The sequence below is a fragment of the Nothoprocta perdicaria genome, unplaced genomic scaffold (genome assembly GCF_003342845.1).
Source record: "Nothoprocta perdicaria isolate Ctin4 unplaced genomic scaffold, notPer1 scaffold_152, whole genome shotgun sequence".
NCBI classification, from domain to species: Eukaryota; Metazoa; Chordata; class Aves; order Tinamiformes; family Tinamidae; genus Nothoprocta; species Nothoprocta perdicaria.
The window spans coordinates 1,471,905-1,490,788 of NW_020454672.1; the positions used below are offsets into that span (position 1 = coordinate 1,471,905).

Genomic DNA, 18,884 nt, shown 5'->3' on the forward strand with positions numbered 1-18,884 from the left:
GGTTGCATTTTTTTTTGTTCTTTCTTCATGTTCCTGTGTTTGCCTCTTGGAAACATGCCATAATGGTTTCAGAGTTGTGTCTGACTCTAAAAGTAATTTAGATGCAAAAAGCTTGGATTCAACAGAGACCATGACTGCAGAGAGGGTGACGTGTTCCCCCACTTACTAAACAGCTGCCATTTCCATGTGTATCTTCAGCAAGGAGACAAACCTCGAGATTCCCAGGAAACTGGGAGGGGGATCTTGGCAACTGTTGGAAGTGATGTGGGTTTGCCCTATTACCTGTCCTGTTATTTGTAATTTATCACTCTGGGTGAGTAAGAGTGTGGTATTACATCCATCCTTGCTCTTAAGGACGTTTTGGGTCTCTTCAGCTTCTCTGGTGACTTTGGTGACTTGGTGGCACACTCACGTGGRAGAAGCTGACATGGCAGGTCCAACGACCAAAGGCAACTTCTCTCATCCTATGAGATGGATGACATCCATGAGATCATAGCAGCCACGATGTCCCCAGTCAGCCTCCTCCCTCTCGTGTACATAACTGCCACCATCTGGTTCATGCTAAGGGCCAGTGTGCACACAGGGGACSTTATCATGTGAGGACAATGCTGTTGTTCTCAGACCCACAGGTCATTCTCTTCAAACAGACTTTAAACTCTCATATAATTTTAAAGCATCGTATCTGACCTTTTTAGTATCACAAACCATAACCTAGTCTGGCATAGTTCTATTCCTGCAAATCAACAGCTTCTGACAGGCTTCTCAGGTTTGACTCAAAGACCTGAGAGACACAGAATCTATCAACTCTTGAGGTGGTGTCTTCCAGTTTTGCTGCTCAAGATCTGTGCCTCACTTATAAACAGCATGTACCTGTAATCACCAGCAACTGTTCTCTTGTTCTACTTTTCTGCTTTTAATATATCAGGTGTTTCTGTCTATGATGACATTCATGTTTGGCAGTCAACTTCTCATCTTTCTTCTAGAGATGAAACAAGAAACTAAGATAAGGTTTTTTGCCTAAGAGGCATTCTGCAGTCCTTCGATTTTAGGCAACTGTTCCAACTTTTTAACATCTCTTTGAAATGTAGATCACTTATGACCTTCCCCATTGCAGATTGTGGCAGATATTAAGGAGAAGTCCAGTATCAAAAATGCTTCTGAAAGCTGAGAAACATTCTAGAAAGCAATATATGAAAATTCTTAGGCATGTTTCTCTTTGTAAAGTCTTGAAGCTCAGAAGGAACGCTTTGGATTTCCAAAGAATATGTGCAAAGAAAGAATACAAAAAAGTATCTGAAAGATCAGTTTTCAAATGGGCAATCCTCTTATAATTTTGAATGTGCAAGGAAAACATGACTAACTGGGAAATGTTATACTGTTCATAACATCTGCTAACAGATGCTCACAGAAAAGAATTAGCAATCTTTAAGCAACTTCAGTTGCTATAGGAACTGTTTCTCTAACACAAGTGTCACTATTTATTTGTATCACTGAGCAAGTAAAATTACTGACTGACTTAATAAAATCAATGATGTCAGCCAGCGCTAATGCAATGTGAGAGGAGTATTTCAAACAGCACAAAGGTGGGTGGATTCCCCTGACCATAGAGTAYAATGTAGAATAGTATTAGTTAACCTGAGCTGGGTTCTTTTTTTCTTTTTAAACATCTGCTTTAGACAGAGAAATCTCTCCTCATTGTTTACACCTGATCTTCAGCATGTGATAGTGCAGAGCTATTTCTATTTTTGTTCTTCATCGTTTTATATTGAGCAGAGTACAAGGAAAGTATGGTAGCCCATACACACTTGTCTTCTGTTTGTGCTCCTCAGAGTGACAGGATGGTGTTGAAATGAAAAATGTTTTCACTGAGCTATTATTTTTCTTTAATCTGTCATATGGCCTTTGAATTAAAATATGAGCAAGTCACATTTCTTGAATCTTACTTTGCAATATGAGCACTAAAATTTTCTTAATAAATACTCCAAGCTGATCATGACAACAGCCTAAGATCCAATGCTTCAAGATCCAAAATAAGGCTCAGTAAAACTGCAGATGAGAATCTTGGGAGGGTGTTCAAAATTCTAGTCCTCAAAATCTACTCTTCTACTGGGATTTTGTGAAGATCCTAAAGAACTTGTGTAGCTCAAACTAATGGAAACTTAAAATGAATTAAGCAGCTGACTTAGCCCTGTCTTGGAAACTGCCCTGTTAATTCTTACTGCTCTCTCCTAGCAGTACACTGTGGCTGTGTGCAGTCAGTATATCATAGTATGACCTGGTCAGCCTCAGGATGAATTTAGCAAGCAATACGAACAAAACAACTGCTGGGGCCATGTGCAGTAACATCCTGGTGAGTATTAACATGATGAGTCAGTTCTGTTGTCTTTTGTCCACAACACAGTATCTCAAGATTTGTGTAACCTGTTTTATCCCAAAGGAATTCAGAGCATTCTGCAAAGAGTATTTGGGTAGTATCCAAAAAGGAAACGTAGCCAAGTCTGGACTTGAACACAGAAGTGCTTTAATATGTAACAATGCTAAAAAAGTCCAGCTTAGGACAGAAAGTGGAGAATACTTATTAATGCAAGGGGAAGAAGTAGTCAGAGTGCCTCTCTTTGGAATTCAGCCAACAAAAAGCAGCATGGAATGGGATTCCTTTCACTACCATTAAATATCTAAAAAAATATCTGAGCTCCACAACTCTGACTAGTTTCTCTGACCCTGAAGAGAAAGAGGCACCTCCAGTAGCAAGTTATTTGAATCACTCTAGATGGAAAATAGAAGCAGGTAACCCCCCTGGAGGTGTCTCTTTCACTGAAGTGGATGTGAAAGCAGCCAAAGATGACAAATTTAGATTTAGATGTCTAACTTTAGACAAATAATTTAGGAGAGAGAATCCCTGTCTCTCATGTTATCTGATTACTACAGCTGTCCAGGAAGATCTCAAGTATGTGACATGTGACATGTGGCATGTTCACTGGCTTATCACTCTTTCAACTGGAATGTTATGCTTTCCTTCAAAAACKTAGTTTTTCATCTCCTCTACAAAATTTACCTTGCTCCACCTCATGTTTAAGTTATACAAGTGCATCCCAATACATGTACATGGAGATATTCCAGAATGGAGTGAAATATAGTGGCCAATTTCCTTCCATCATGATGTTTCACAAATAACAACTAGATTTTCATTAAATTACTTTGTAAAATTATCAGTCTTCCTTGGAGAAAAAACAGTGTTTATGTTAAGAAGCTATAATGATTTACATATTAGAGAAATTATTTCTAGTAAGAGGTGCCTTTGTCCAAGTATTTTTGCTCTGTTTAACCGGTGAATGCAGCCCCAGATGGTACCTACCTAAGCATTTATAACATGCTTATTCCTTATAGGTGCAGGATGCCTCTTTGCAGAAAAAAAATASGTATTTAAACACAGACCTCTGAAGGTACATTCCACATTTCATTATCTATAAATTTGTAGCAACCATTGAGGGTTTTGAGCAACCATTGAGGGTGGCCGTGCAGAGATCTTGCAGACTTCCCTGGCAGGAGGAGGCTCCTGAGGTGGGTCTGCTCGGCATGTTGCTGGTTCTCATGAGCTCCATGTGAGTCATCTCCCAGCTTTGAGCTCTGAAGCCGACAGCAGCAGGTCACATGAGGAGGTCACATCAGTACTGAATGATTTCCTGTCCAGGATTGGCTCCTTCCAGTAATCTCCTCTGGATGCTCAGTAACTCCTCTTTAGAGTACTCTTCCCTTTCCTCTGCATGCAGATCAGTAACTGTAAAACACCCAGGCTTTCTCTGAAAGCTAAACTCCCATATAGGCARTTGGGACATTAGCATGACAATGTAACTTGACACAGAGCAAAGGCCACAAAGACTAAACTCCAGTTTCCTTTCTCCCACCCTCACCTCCTTCCGCCCTTTCAAGGCTTGTTGAAGCCTTAGAAGGCTTGTTTTTTGAGCAGCTGATTTTGGATTATGACGTGTTCTCCTTTCTCTTGGGCGCACTGAATTGTGCATTTCTCGGGATCCCTGAAAATATATGTCTTCTGGTGGAAGTGGGTATTTCTACAGAGTAATCCTTATGTTTGCTAGCTGAGGAAAAGGAAGCTTGGACAGTTAATTTCTGCAGGTATCAGACAGAAGTAGTTTTGATACTGGATAGAAATGGAGAGAGAACAGCAAAATGTGGTAAATATTATCCAAGTGAATCCAATTATCCAAGTTAATGTCTTAACTCCCCTCCACTACAATCACACACAATTCGGCAAAAGTGAGATCTTTTGGAGTAAAAAGCCGAACTCTCCTGTGCCTTCTGCAGAGCCTTTGCTTGAGGTTCGGGGTCTTTTTTTTTTTTTCTGCTATAACATTGTCTAATTTCTCTAAACTTACTTCTATCTTCACTCTATCCCAGCTACACTAGCATAAATATTGAAACTTTTAACTGGTGATACTTACAAGAGTTATGATTTAATACAGTTACCGTATCTCCTGGTTCACTGTTGGCTGCCCGAGCACAATCTGGAGACCCTGTTCTCTACCATCTCTGAATTTGTTAGCTTTTTTTTTTTTTTAGAATTGGAAACAAACATTTCAAATATACTGTCTCAGTATAACCAAGACAGTACATACAGCATCTAGTAGACAGCCTAGTAATTGAAAACTTTTTTCTTCATTCCATATTATCTTTCATAATTGGTCAGAAAAGGCATGGTACTTTGTGCATCAGGCATTACTAAAGGGAAGSATTTTTGAGTAGAACTTTCCCAACTGAAAAAGTAGAGCAGAGCTTGTTTGGGATCRTCTTTTCACAGTTTCCTTTGGCTGAAATTCTCTATTTTCTTTTGAGTGAGTTGTTTTTTTGAGTCATCAGTCCATCTTGTGATTATTCTTCCTAATGAAAGAAATATCACAAGTCTTTTGAGATAGGAGTTTCTGTCTTGTTACTCTGCATCAGAACTTTTCTGGGTTCTGTGCTGTAGATAACTGTAACTCAAGTTTTGATGTTCATTCCTTCTCATACTTGCAGTAGTAATATTACAGCACAAATAGTCTTAGCTGATACCAAGGCTTATAGAGTGGTTCCATACACTCATTTTAGTGTATGATCTCTGAACCTTACTAAATAAATTTTGCATAAAAAGGACTTTTTATGAACTAATATGTTATTCAGCAGAATAATAGTATAAGATCCTACAAATCACCTTAATAAAGGATGAATCTAGGAGATGGACATGCACAATAGTGCAAGCTTCTTGGAAAAGAACACTAACTAAAGTGTTAGTTAAAGTGTAAACTAAAACTTAGTTAAAGAGTAAACTAAATAAGCAAGTATGAATGCTTTGTTAATCACTGTACCSTTGTCTCATTACTGCTATGATTAACCTAGAGCTACACTGAATCTCTGTGCTAAGGCGGCAAGAAAGATGCTGTTGACAAAGGCTGTATGCTCTGCAGAGGACACATCTCTCTTGCATGAACACAAAGTGAGGAACAAAAGATGCCTGAATCCCAGGAGTGGGAAGCAGATGATCTCCTGATTATATTGCTTTTAGCTTCACCGTGCAACAGATTTCTTAATTGCTGGAACAATCTGATTATGAAATGTATTTCTTTCATTCCCATTTGTACGTACCTCTTCAAGACCATCCAGCTTCATTATAAGTCATGAGGTCACAGAGGAAAAAAATCATGAGGCAGCAGTTAAAATTGACTGAATAGCACAAGTCAGGACTTCAAGGGTGGCCTGGTGACCTGTGCAAAGGCTTTACTGACCAATACTAAAAGGGCATTTCTGTTCCCTGTGAATAGGGACTATAAAGCATTCCCACATGCATGTGAAAAAAAAGTTATTTTTGAAAGAAAGTCCAATGGAGTTCCTTTCCTTATGGAAAAAGTCACAGGGTGGAGTTGCCAATCCCTCTATGAATTTACCATTTTATAGCACTGCTTCCACTCATTCATAACGTAAGGAGTCTGCTTTGATGCACTGCTACTCCTACTCGTAGTCTTTGATAAAGCCAGGGAAAGAGCAAAAACATCTTTGTCTTTGTTCTTGACATTTTCTTATTGCTGTTTGATGCATTGGTAACCAAGTCTTAATTTCTAGTATTACAGCAAGGAAGCCCTTGACCAGAAAAAAAATACTTGGCAAATGATGAGTATTCAGACTTAGAAAATCAAAGGCTATGTTCACTGCAGAAAATTAAACAATATCAGCACCTGAGCCTGGGCACCGTCCTGAAACCATTCTTATCATAAAATTATTAGTCACTCATGGCATGCATTTGGCTAGACCAGCAAGTACTTTGCCATGCAGTTTCATAGATTTCAGCATCAGTTTGGACCAAGCACCTACACAAAAGACAGATTGCCTGCAGCTTTAGAGTTTTGAGAGAGCTAAGCAGTATGAATATGGGCAGCAACAACTTTGCCATTTGGCCTTAGGATGAGAAAACAGGCTCTGTTTTTTCTTGCTTACCAGGACAGACGTAGCTAGAAAAGAACGCACTTCCCATGTGACAATTCATTGAGTTATAGCCAGGATCTAGCTTGGAAGTCACTGGAAGGCAGTGACTTCAAAATCTGCATTTTCCTTGGGTGTGAAAGGCAAAGTGCCTCTGAACCTCGTCAGTGTTATGCAGACCCGGTCAAGTATGTCCCAGGTGGACAGCAAAGGGGATTGCATCATGCTGGGACATTCTGACAGAGAAAAAGGCTGTAAGGCCTGGGAAAACTGAGTCTTCACAAAGACAGGTGAATAAAACTAGATATTAGCCCATCTCATGCCAAGACTGACTCAAGGCACAAAACAAGGTATTCTTTTATCTAGATTAGAAATGGTCAGACACAACAATCCAAAATAAGCAAATGCTGGGACCAAGACCAAAAGAGACTTAAGAGGTAAAAAGTAGTACTGCTCATCCCATGCAAACAGGGTGCAATAGCCAGGCTCATTTTTGCTACTGGAGATCCAGTTCCTTTGCACCTCTAATTCTGCTGAAAGCCCCTTAAGTGTCACCTCTTGTGTGGTTGTTGGGCTCTTTCCAACAGGGAGAGTTACACAGAGAGGATCAGCCAAAATTACAAGCATTTCTCAGAAGGATAAACTTTTCCTCTTCTCATTCATGTCTGGGAAGAATCACTCAAGGATCAAACTGTCTGCATATTTATATGTGTTTCTGGCCAACAAGAGGAAACCAAGATATGCAAAGAGTCAACAGAGAGACAAATTTACTACCTGGAGGGCACRAGGCCAGGCAAGTGGACTGTGGTTTGTGCAGAAAGCTTGCAGCATTTGTTTACTTACAGGCTGCAGGCAGATGTCGTATTTAACATCACAAAAAACCTTTCATTGTTATGACTTCCACTGAGCCGAGTGGTAGGCTGATTTTCCTTCAAAACTAAGAATGGGGCCAAAACTTTTGGTAATTTTGATACAAAACATTTCATTTAACTTTTAATTTAATTTCAATTTCAATATAAAATATTGGTAAACTCAATACAAAACTGTGATCCAATGGCAMTATTTATATCACTAATTAAATTAAGAGTGTTAAAAGGAGAGATAAAGATATAAACCAGGCAACATGATCATATCCGCTAATTCTTTTGACACAGTAATGACACAAGTCAGGGTCATGGATTGCCAGGTTAATCATAGTATAGTCCAGTGAAAGGTGGACCCTAGAATCCATGACCCATGAGAAGTTGTGACCGCAATAGCATATGTCACAGTTACCGCAATGGTCATGAGTGAGACAAAAATGCAGTTGTTCCTGCTAGAGTGCGAGATCATGAGCCAGCAGAGGGAACTCTCTACTGTCAGAATATCAGCCCAGCCAATGTTTATTGCTCTAAGTCACAGAATCACAGAATGGTTGAGGTTGGAAGGGACCTCTATCACGTAGTCCAACCCACCTTGCTCCACCAGGGACACCCAGAGCATGTGGCACAGGGTGGCATCCAGGTGGGTTTGGAAGATCTCCAGAGAAGGAGATTCCACAACCTCCCTGGGCAGCCTGTTCCAGGGCTCTGTCACCTTCACAGGAAGGAAGTTCTTCCTCACATGCAGATGGAACTGCCTGTGTTTCAACTTGTAAGCATTAACCCCTTATCCTATCACTGGCCACCACCAAGAAGAGTTTGTCCCCCTCCTCCCTACATTCTGCCCTCAGGTACTTATACATATTGAGCAGATCTCCTCTCAATATTTTCTTCTCTAGGCTAAACAGGTCCAGCTCACTTAGTCTTTGCTCATGAGACAGATGCTCCAGTCCCTTAATCATCTTCGTTGCTCTTTGCTGGACCCTCTCTAGAATTTCACGTCCCTCTTGTACCAGGGAGCCCAGAACTGCACCCAACTCCAGGTGCGGCCTCACCAGAGCTGAGGAGAGGAGCAGGATCCCCTCCCTTGACCTGCTGGCAACACTCCTCCTGATGCAGGCCAGGATCCCGTTGGCCTTCTTGGCCACGAGGGCACACTGCTGACTCATGGCTAACTTGGTGTCAACCAGGACTCCCAAATCGCTCTCCACAGAGTTGCTCTCCAGCAGGTCGACCCCTAATCTGTCCTCGTGCCTAGGGTGACTGCTCCCCAGGTGCAGGACCCTACACTTGTCCTTGTTGAACCTCATGAGGTTCCTCTCTGCCCAACTCTCCAGCCTGTCCAGGTCCCTCTAGATGGCTGCACAGCCCTCCGGAGTGTCGGCCACTCCACCCAGCTTGGTATCACCCACAAACCTACTCCGGGTGCTCTCTGTCTAAATTTTTAATGAAGAAGTTGAACAACGCTGGGCCCAGTACTGACCCCTGGGGGACACCACTGGCCACAGGTCTCCACCACCCCCTGAGCTCTGCCATCCAGCCAGTTCTGGATCCACCTCACTGTGCACGCATCCAGACCACTCTCCTGGGGCTTCCCTATGAGGATATCATGGGAGAGCTGTCAAAAGCCTTGCTGAAGTCAAGGTAGACAACATCCACGGCTCTCCCCTCGCCCAGCTGGCCAGTCATCCCATCATAGAAGGCTATCAGGTTTGCCAGACATGACTTCCCCTTGGTGAATCCATGCTGACTACTCCTGATCACCTCCTTCTCCTTCATATGCCTAGAAATGCTCTCTAGGATGAGCTGCTCCATCACCTTTCCAGGGACGGAGGTGAGACCAGCCTGTAGTTTCCTGCATCCTCCCTCTTGCCCTTTTTTGAAGACTGGAGTGACATTGGCTTTTAGAAATCAGATGCCAGAAATCAGATTTAGAGATGCCAGAAATCAGATTTAGAAATCAGATGCCAGAGTGCTGTGTCATGAACGCTACAGGAACTGCTGTCTGCCTCACCATCTTCTTGGGCTGCACAATACTTCTAACACTGGCTAGGAGTCTGGCCAACACAAACATAGCCACCCTGCTCCGAGGCATAAAGCCTGCTGCAGATTCAGTGTGAGCTAAATCAATGAGAGTGACCCTTGAAGCACAAAGATAGCAGGAAATCCCTGAATCTCAGATTACTGGAAGCTGGGGCATTTGCCAAGGAAGTATTATTGTACGTCTGTCTGTTCTTCGCTGTATCCCTGGGCACCTGCCACCAGCTACTGTTATGGACAGTATACAAGATTAAGACAACATTAATCTCAGAGTTCTTGGGGAAAAAATATTGAAAAATCATAGTCAGCCTTCATTATAGTTCTTACAATAGCAAAATAATAAAAAAGTCCTTTCATACAGCATATCTCATGAGTTCCGAGTACTAAGTCTAACACCAATGGCAGCTATGGTAAGTGACTTACACTAGGCCAGAGAAAGATTCTAGTTGGAGATACGAGGCTTCTTGGGATGCAACTGTGCTAGCACTACCCTGCAGATGTAGCCCTGAGTGGGAGCTCTCTGCCTTCTATCCAAGAAGATCTTCTCCAGCTAAATCTTCCTAGGCCAAAGGTTGATAAATCTGGCTTAGGTGAAAAACCACAGACGGAAAGCCTGGGGCAGAGGACTTTCAACATCTGTAACATGGCTGTATCCAAAAGGAATCACATTTGCAGGGAAAGTCTATTGTCACACAAGGATCCAATAGCAGCATATCTAGAAATCAGTCATTCATCAGTAGCAGAAAGTCTATCTAATAAAGCCTAAATTCTGTCCTTTAACATTACATAACATCTGCTAGCTGAAAGTGGATCCCAGGAGCTGGCTGATGAGCTCAGATCTTTCAGTGTAACACAGATATCACACAAAGAAGGTCACTGGGAAGCTGACAGATCCTCTTCTGCCTCAGATACCACCATATCTTTTCCTGCTCTTAGTCATTAACTACAATGAATCATTTTAGACAGAACAGGTTTTCAGGTTTTCTAACTTCTTCATCCCCACTTCAGACTGGCAAGAGAAACTACTAGTTCTCAGCCCTACGGAAAGAGAAGCAGAGAAAAAAATAGCTAGCAACTGAGTAAACTTTGATAATAGATATAGAAATTAAATCAAGTCAGCCTTTATTTGGGATCTTACTGCCCACATCAAATGTGGAATTAATTACTACACAAGGTCCACATGCAACAGTTTCAAATGTCTTAGTAAACTAAACGTCTTAACAGCATGGATAGCGGTGGGTACTACAACCCATTGGCCAAAAGCCACTACCATTGACACTTGTGGCTTCTTGCTCTGTGTCAGGTGGCAAAACACTCAGAAACGGCTTGCATTGCTGCTCAGAAACTTAGTCTTATACTGGTGAAAAAGTAGAGGTACATCCTCCTTTCTCAGGATCAGGACAAGACACATCTCTCCTCAAGTTAGGCACCCAAAACCTTTAAATTAAAAGATAAGAAAAAGTACAGGCATTGTGTTTGCCAGCGATACCTAGACACTTAAGTCTAGACTTTCTGGATCAATTTACTAGATAACTTGAATAATATATAAATAAATATAGGCAATACATATATAAATAAATAAAACAGAGGACAACTATCCTSGAGATTTTGTTTCAGAAAGATGTTGTTGCTGAATTTGGGAGCTGTGCCACTGGAGAACTGCTAAAAGAGAGGTGATGTGATGGGGAACAGGCTCTGCTTGTTGGAGAGCACACAGAACCTGATCTAAAGCTGCTGGGTATGTTTGTGAGCAAATCACTAGAAAGGGATTAGGCAAACGGAAATCAGTTATAAAGCAAACACAAGAAAAGTACTCAGCAGAGCTGCTTTCCCTCTTGTACCATTCTGAAAAGTGTTGATCTCCCATTGTCTTCTGTGTGCTGCCACATGGCACAGGCTGATAATAGAGAAAACGTCTGTTTTCCCAGTCACCCTGTTAATAAGCAGTGATGGGAGAGGAAATGGGGATGAAAATATGACAGCTTGATGATGCTTCTGCGACATGGTTTGCTGGGGTGTGGAAGGGCCTCTCCGAGGGCCTGTCAGCAAGTGAATGAGGCCAGTTTTCAAAACGGAGGCTACAGCTSTGGGACAGGTCATCTGTCAACATCTCTAGCCATTTGGAGCCACTGATCTCCAGGGTTACTGCAGGATGAAGCCACAGGAGTTAGTGGAGCAGTACTGAGGATCTTATATAAATACCTGGTCGTTGTTTTTATTGTAGTATATGATATAACTCCAATATCAATTGAGGAGAAAGCAAGAATAATAGACCATAGAATCATAGCTCATAGGGTGATCCTGCCCCTCTACTCAGCTCTGGTGAGGACGCACCTGGAGTTCTCGGGGCAGTTCTGGGCTCCCCAGAGGGATGTGGAGCTTCTAGAGAGGGTCCAAAATAGAGTGATAAAGATGATTAAGGAATTGGAGTATCTATTGTATGAGGAAAGGTTAAGTGAGCTGGGCCTGTTTAGCCTGGAGAAGATAAGATTGAGATGAGATCTGCTCAATATGTATAAGTACCTGAGGGCAGAATGTAGGGATGAGGGGGCTAAACTCTTCTTGGTGGTGGCCAGTGATAGGACAAGGGATAACGGGTAGAAGTTAAAACACAGGCAGTTCCATCTGCATGTGAGGAAGAACTTCTTTCCTGTGAGGGTGCCAGAGCCCTGGAACAGGCTGCCCTGGGAGGCTGTGGAGTCTCCTTCTCTGGAGATCTTCCAAACACGCCCAGCTGCCACCCTGTGCCCCGTGCTCTGGGTGTCACTGCTGGAGCAGGGGGGCTGGACTACRTGATCTCTAGAGGTTCCTTCCAACCTCAACCATTCTGTGATTCTGTGATAGAAACATTAAGGTTGGAAAGGATTTTTAGAGATCATCTATTCCAAAACCCCTGCGTACGCAGGGTCAACTAGAACATATTAGACAGGATTGCATCCAGGCGGATTTTGAATATCTCCAGAAAAGGAGATTCCACAACCTCTCTTGGTCATTTGTGCCAGTGTTCTATCACCCTTACTGTCAAGAATTTTTTCCTTAAGTTCCTGTGGAACTTTTGGAAGGAAGAAAACTGTGGTGGGTGGTTTGCTTTGAAAGAGAGTCTGGGATTTAAAGAACATTGCTACTCTAAAGACTAGGGCTCATCATAGTGTTGGACTGGACGCTCTGCAGTGCATGGAGGATATGTGAGCACAACAGCATCTCTCCTGGCTCTTTTCATTTCAAAATTCCTTTGCTCCTATATGTAAGCCCTAGAAATTCTAAGGGATTTTCTAATATGATCTTTGAACATTTTAGGTGAGTATCTATAATACAAAAAGATATACTAATTCAAGAATAAAACTGGCTGGCTTGCTTTTTACCCCTTTAAATGGGGAAAGGGAAAATATGATAATTGTTCTTTTCCATCACAAATTGTATTATTCATTGTGAGAAAACTGCAGTTTGCCAGTTTTCTTCATTCTGTCATAATCCAAGCTCAATGGGCCAAATTTTGAATGTGGTTCCCTCCCAAGAAGAGCAAAATACAGTATTCGAAACTCTCATTAGGAAGTCATTTTATGTATGTTATGTGAAAGAGTAATGAATGGAGGTTTATGCACCATGAAAATGCAGCTATTTCATTCAGACATTCCAGGAAGGGCTTTCTTTAATTATTTGACCTGAAAATGCCACACTTTATTTCTAAATACTTTGTGTTAACTCTGAAGCCTCTGTCACACTCCTATTTCCATTATGAGGAGGCTATTATGGGACCAGGAGCACTTTCCATTGACTGCATGGGGTCTCCTGCTATAGAAATTTGACATCTGCTTGGTATTATTATTCCATTAGAGCTGTAAATCTTCATTCTACTGGCTTTCCTGTGGGCTCTGACACATTCCAACTTAGTGACAAACGTCCCTTGAGCCAGCAGTTATTTGACAGGCTGGGAGGTGCTCCTGCAAAGGAACTGACAAATGGTTTCCATGAGAAATTGAAGTACCTCCAGGCAGAATTTCAGCATGAACATTAAGCTGAAAAAGAACCTCTCGCATTCCAGGAGATCTGGGACAATCCAAAAGCTTCCTCCACACTTATGTTCTCATGTGATGTTAGACATTTGCATAAGGAATCAAAGCAGACTGAGGATCACACCAAATCATACCCACAGGTTTCCTCAATCAGTGAAGTAGACTGCAATAAAGGAGCACATTTTTCCCTTCTGAACAATCACAGCTTCCTTTAGTAACAGAAGTGAGAATTCCTACTAGGTTGCATCCAGTCATTCCACTGGAATTTTGAGGCCAAATGAGTTTGCTCCTTGTATGTTTGCCAAACCCCAGCTGACAGCAGAAACAGTCCCCCGTCCAGAGCTTCTACAGGATGTCATGCCAATAACTCTTAGAATTTTGTTGGTGGTCATGATAATAATACAGGCTAATGGCTCCTTTAACTCAAGGATCTTCAAACAGCTTACAGATGTGAATGGAGAACTATAAAATGGATTTTTTCAACCCTACTTTGTAGAGAAATTGTCTGGGCTTTCCAGTGTTCAAGAAATTCATCCTGGCTGAAAGAAATACAACAACTGGAGAGAGATCCCAGGAACTTTATTCCCAGTACTTGTATTAAAGTATTAGATGTGACATCACCTCTTCACAAGATAGGAGCTCATCATTTTGGTGGCTGAGGCTCTCCCCTCTTCAGTGCAAAGATTAATTAATGTAAACTAAACATAGGAAAATAACAGCCAATCCTTTCCCTCCAACTGCAAACATAGAAAAAGCAAATTGTCTTTCTGGGTGTTACTGACATCAGAAGAGTAGTGGTTACAAAAGGCCCTGCATTTTAAACCCCAAACATACATCCCCAAGCTAAATTTATGTTGGCTGACACCATGAACGGGTTTCTCATTCCATATCTATCATCARTACTGACAATGGAATACCCCTGTGGTCTCCTGGCCAAAGGAAAACATGACAATTTCCTTGAAGAATTAATTAGTAATTACAGTCAAAATAAAATAACAAACACAAATCAATGGACTATTCTTAAATCATTTGTACAAACTGCAGATTTTCTTCTGATTTCTTAGTTGTGTTTTACTAATTTTCTAGTCCCTAAGTAATTTCTAGTCCTAAAGAATTAAAAATGTTGTCCCCACAAGTTTCTTATATAAAACTACGCTGTAGTAAACTAACACCTGGGTCAAGATTTTTTATCCAATACAGAGAAGCACGAACTGGCACTTAAGCACAAAATTCTCTCTTCTGTGATTGCCTTTGGGTATTTTTGATCCTCCAGACAGACCAGTGTTGCTGTGTTCGTATTTACAGATACAGGAGCTACAACACTGACTGAAAACCAGTACCTTTGTGCCCTAGGTGGGAAACTGCAGCTTGGAGGGGTAATGTACTGACCTACATYATATGGAACATGTCTACATCTTGTTGCTGACCAACAAATGAGAAACTACTGTCCTACAAGCAGCATTTCATGTGCACAGTGTGCTGTACAAAGCTGCAGGAACCTGGCATCCACAGATGCCAAAGTTCTTCATGACATCTTCTTCTCTCATAACACTTGATTCATTAGTTGTGATTGAATGGTCCTCATCATTTCAGCCCTTATTTCCTGCGTTTTCCACCCATATCCAGCTGGGTAACCAGACCAAGTATAAAGACAAGCTTCTCAGCCAAAGGGTAGATATTGCCATTAGCCMCTGGACATTGTCTCCTACCTCAAGGGAAATGTGATGAATTGATTGCTAATGACACACATAGCACCCATTCCCTCCTATTTCTGCAAAAACACACACGGGCACACACGGACACAGATACTCCACAGGCACAGAGCCTGCTGGACCACAAAAGAAAAGGAATCTTCAAACAAGGCTCCTTCATCTGCAAAGAACAAGCCCTACAAGATTAAGATACGGAGTACCCATTAATCTGGTACCACTCGCAGCTCTCTGTCTTTCCTCATCCGTATCATCTTTAGGAAAGATGATAGAGAATGATCATCTTTAAGTTGCTTTAGGAAAGGCAGAAAAAGCTGCTTTTTCTCCACAGAGAGGAAATAAATGCAGTGCAAGAGGTGCACACAGAGCACTGAGATGCAATTCCCAGCTCTGCCCATAGCAAGGCTCCCTTCACACTGAGAACACACATCAGGGATCATCTGTCTCAGGCAGCCAGTGAGAATGGGAATGTGCATTCAGTCTGTCCCAGGATTAAGAACACCATGATTGTAGTCCTGGCCTTCTTATTCCACAGGCTTCAATACCAGCAGGGAAGCCTGTACTTTTACAGAGTAAGTAATAGATAAGCTTCCTTCAGACTCAGGCAGACAATACCACGCTATTTCCAGTTAGAAGACTTTCTTCACAACAGTGAATGATAGAAACTGCCTTTACAAAAGGTAAACAAATTAAAGTTTATATTGTGTCTCTGCTGAATGAGTCCCATAAATGCATGATGGAAGCCAGCTACAGCCTACAGGGCATATGTTTGACACCTCAGGCCTGTATGGACAGGAAATGGATATAAATAGTTAGTCCCATTTTGGTTCCCTGAAGATATAAATAATCTTGACATAGAGTGCTCAAGCACAAAGAATCATTCGTAGACCACCCAGGAGACTTGCATTTAAATGACCTTCCTTTGCTTGGACAATCAATTAGATTAATGTTTATTTCAAGAGTTGCATCGTTTGTTCTTAAATAGAAGCAGCTCGGAGGAGGCATGTACTTACTTRTTGGTAACTGCCTGCATAAACTCATCAATCAGTTCGTCGTATTGTTTCCCACGAACCCTCTTGTGTTTCAGTCCAATATACAGTGGATCATTCAGGAGAGCCTAGGACACAAAGGAATTCTGTTGACAGTGTCTTTTCCATGCCTGGAGGGAGATTTATGTCCTAGCCTCCCAAAACATTTCTCTATTCTAGTCATCTTAGTTTTACTCATTATGCAGGGAACACTAGTTTACACAGCTCTTCCAGATCACAGGGCAGATCYAAAAGTCTGCTTGTGTTGTAGACTGTGTTGTAGACCTGTTGTGTTGTAGACTGTGATCTTTTGTGGTGACAGTCAGAGGAACTTAGTGATGTTGGATTACAAGAGGAAAAGGAGCTCTGCATCCCCCAAACAGAAACAGTCTACTAGACACTCTACCAAGGTGCGTGTCTCACTCTTAGTGAATAAAGATGACCTTGTGTAGGGAGCACTTGTGGCCCACTCAGTTCTAGAAATGTTCAGCTCTCACTGCAGTGAAGGGTGTTGGCCCAATAGCATCTTGAGCAATGAGGCTCGTCTGAGATAACCTGAAATGATCCATCACTTTGGTCTTTAGGAGATAGTCCAGAGTAGAGCAGARCCAGTAATCAGCTGCTGGAAGGTTCCAATACCCTTTAGCAAGCGCTCAGCACTAGTCATCTACATTTGTCATGGCAGAACTTTTTTTATCCCCAAACAGTTTATTTTTTAGATCCTGCTGTGAATATAAAAAAGGGCCATGGCTCCAGACAATCAACCAGGTGTTAAGTTAAGATTGGTATGTCAAAGGGCTGGCTCAGCATGGAAACAGAGATAACTTGGGGAAAAATCACAGGACAGAGAAAGGCAGGAGACAGGTGGGCCAACACCTTGGTGAGTCACTCCAAAGCCACTAGAGTTCCCTCCTGATTTCAGGAACTGAATTATTGATATGAGAAGAGGACARCCTATCACCAGCACGTTGTCCTCTAGCCATATGTGCTCGAAGGACTGGCAGAACTAAAATTAGRTCAGTTTTTCTAGCCACAGCTGTTTTTCTTTAGCAGGAAAAATGAAAGAGGTTTTCATTTGCATTTGACAMACTAACCTAACTCATCAGGAGCATGAAACAGAAAGTAGACTCATTTGTATTAATTCATTGGTTATTCATATAGCTCCCGGTGTTCTGGCCTCTTTGTGGAGTAGAAGATTTTCTCAGGTGTGCTTGGAAATGTCAGTTTCTTAAAAAGGACTGATTTGTTGAAAGTATACATGAGAGTATTCTAGACTGTCAAAAAGACAAGGTGGGAAGTGCTGTTAAAAATGTAATGAGGCTGCTGTCTTTACTCCATTCTACTCGAGATGCCTGTRTTAGTTGCACTGTCACCCTAGGTTCACTATATATTAGCAGGGAGMTATGAAGAGGATGGGCGCATACTGGAGCTATCTCTGCACTGACGAAATGGTGACGTTAGAATAAACTCACACCAAGAGCATGATGCTGCTTGGTTGTGCTTAGGGTTGGGTGATGCTGGATTTATGCACAGGAGAAAGCCATTAAATGAATTAATTAATCAATTGTATTGTGAAGGAGGCTTATGGTCAAAACTGTCTAGAAACTGTGCTGCTTGTGTTATCTTAATCCCAGCTCTGGAAACTGCTTCCATAGAGAAGTTTCTGGACACATAAATTACATGGGAACTTGGACAACTTGAAAGTGTTCAGAACTTGGAAACTGATCCTGAAAGTCCCTTTCTCTGATACCAGCTACCCTTGAAGTTCAGTGTGAAGTCCCTTGAACTTGTCCAGTGTGCTTCTCTGGATTTGTGTCCCTCAGAAGCACCTGCACCCAGGTCCCTCATGGACTGGCTACTGCACCAACAGGGTACAAGACTTATGGGATCAGAAACAGAAGAGATGGTTGGGACTTCATGCTAAATATCGTCTATGGCTACTGATTTTGCTTRCTTTCTTTTCAAGTGACTAGTGTGAGAGACCTGGGGCTTGAGTGAAAGAGGTGCTGAAAATATAGCTTTGCAGTAGATGTCTGAAAATGTCAAGGAATCATGGAAGCATACAACTTCATATACAAGCTCAAAGCTTTTATATCCCAGATTTGTCATTTCTCTCAAGAAATATGTTTGTTTTACTTAGGGTCAAGAGAGATACAAGTACGTTTTACAGCTGTGGACAAACCCTGGCCACCACATGTGAATATAAGGTATTCATTAAAAAAAAAAAAAAAAATCCTCACAGATGTCCATTCTGGCATTGCTAAAATGCTGCACTTCAGCCTTTCAGAGCCAGAGTCATAAAGCAAAAATCAGCAAACARATGGATGGAGTCCTCCTGTCTGGTTATCGTGTGCAGTGAAGTGTGCAATCTGACAAAACATTGAAATTAATCATTCACAAACTACCCACCAGGGATTCTCCACTTGCTGGAACACAGTCACCTCCACATCGACATGGGCATCTGTCTGTTTCCTCAGAATTACCACAGGAAGAATAAATCTGGATCTTCCTGGCTGAAATCTTTTAACTCACCTTGCCATGCTGAAAGATGGAGCTGACCTATCAGCTCCAACTGGCAATGCTCTGAGTCTTCTCACCAGGGGACTAGGAGGCTATTCAGTGTTTATTTCAGTTCTCCATAAGAACAAAAGCTTCTTGATCGTTAAACAGGAATGCAACCTGGCCACTTCCCCCTGTGCTGGTCTAGCCATCATCTGATCTTGAATGTCTCTGGCTTTGCCTCCACATTTAGGGAACTGACCTCAG

General features: G+C 41.9%; 1 protein-coding gene across 1 annotated transcript in view; it reads right to left on the reverse strand.

Annotated features, from left to right (window-relative positions):
- ME3 (malic enzyme 3) overlaps positions 1–18,884 on the reverse strand; it is a 112,722-nt gene that overhangs the window by 16,799 nt on the left and 77,039 nt on the right. Inside the window, exon 6 of the mRNA XM_026034925.1 lies at positions 16,104–16,207. Within this exon, the coding sequence (XP_025890710.1) occupies positions 16,104–16,207 (104 nt within the window). The remainder of the gene's footprint in view (positions 1–16,103; positions 16,208–18,884) is intronic.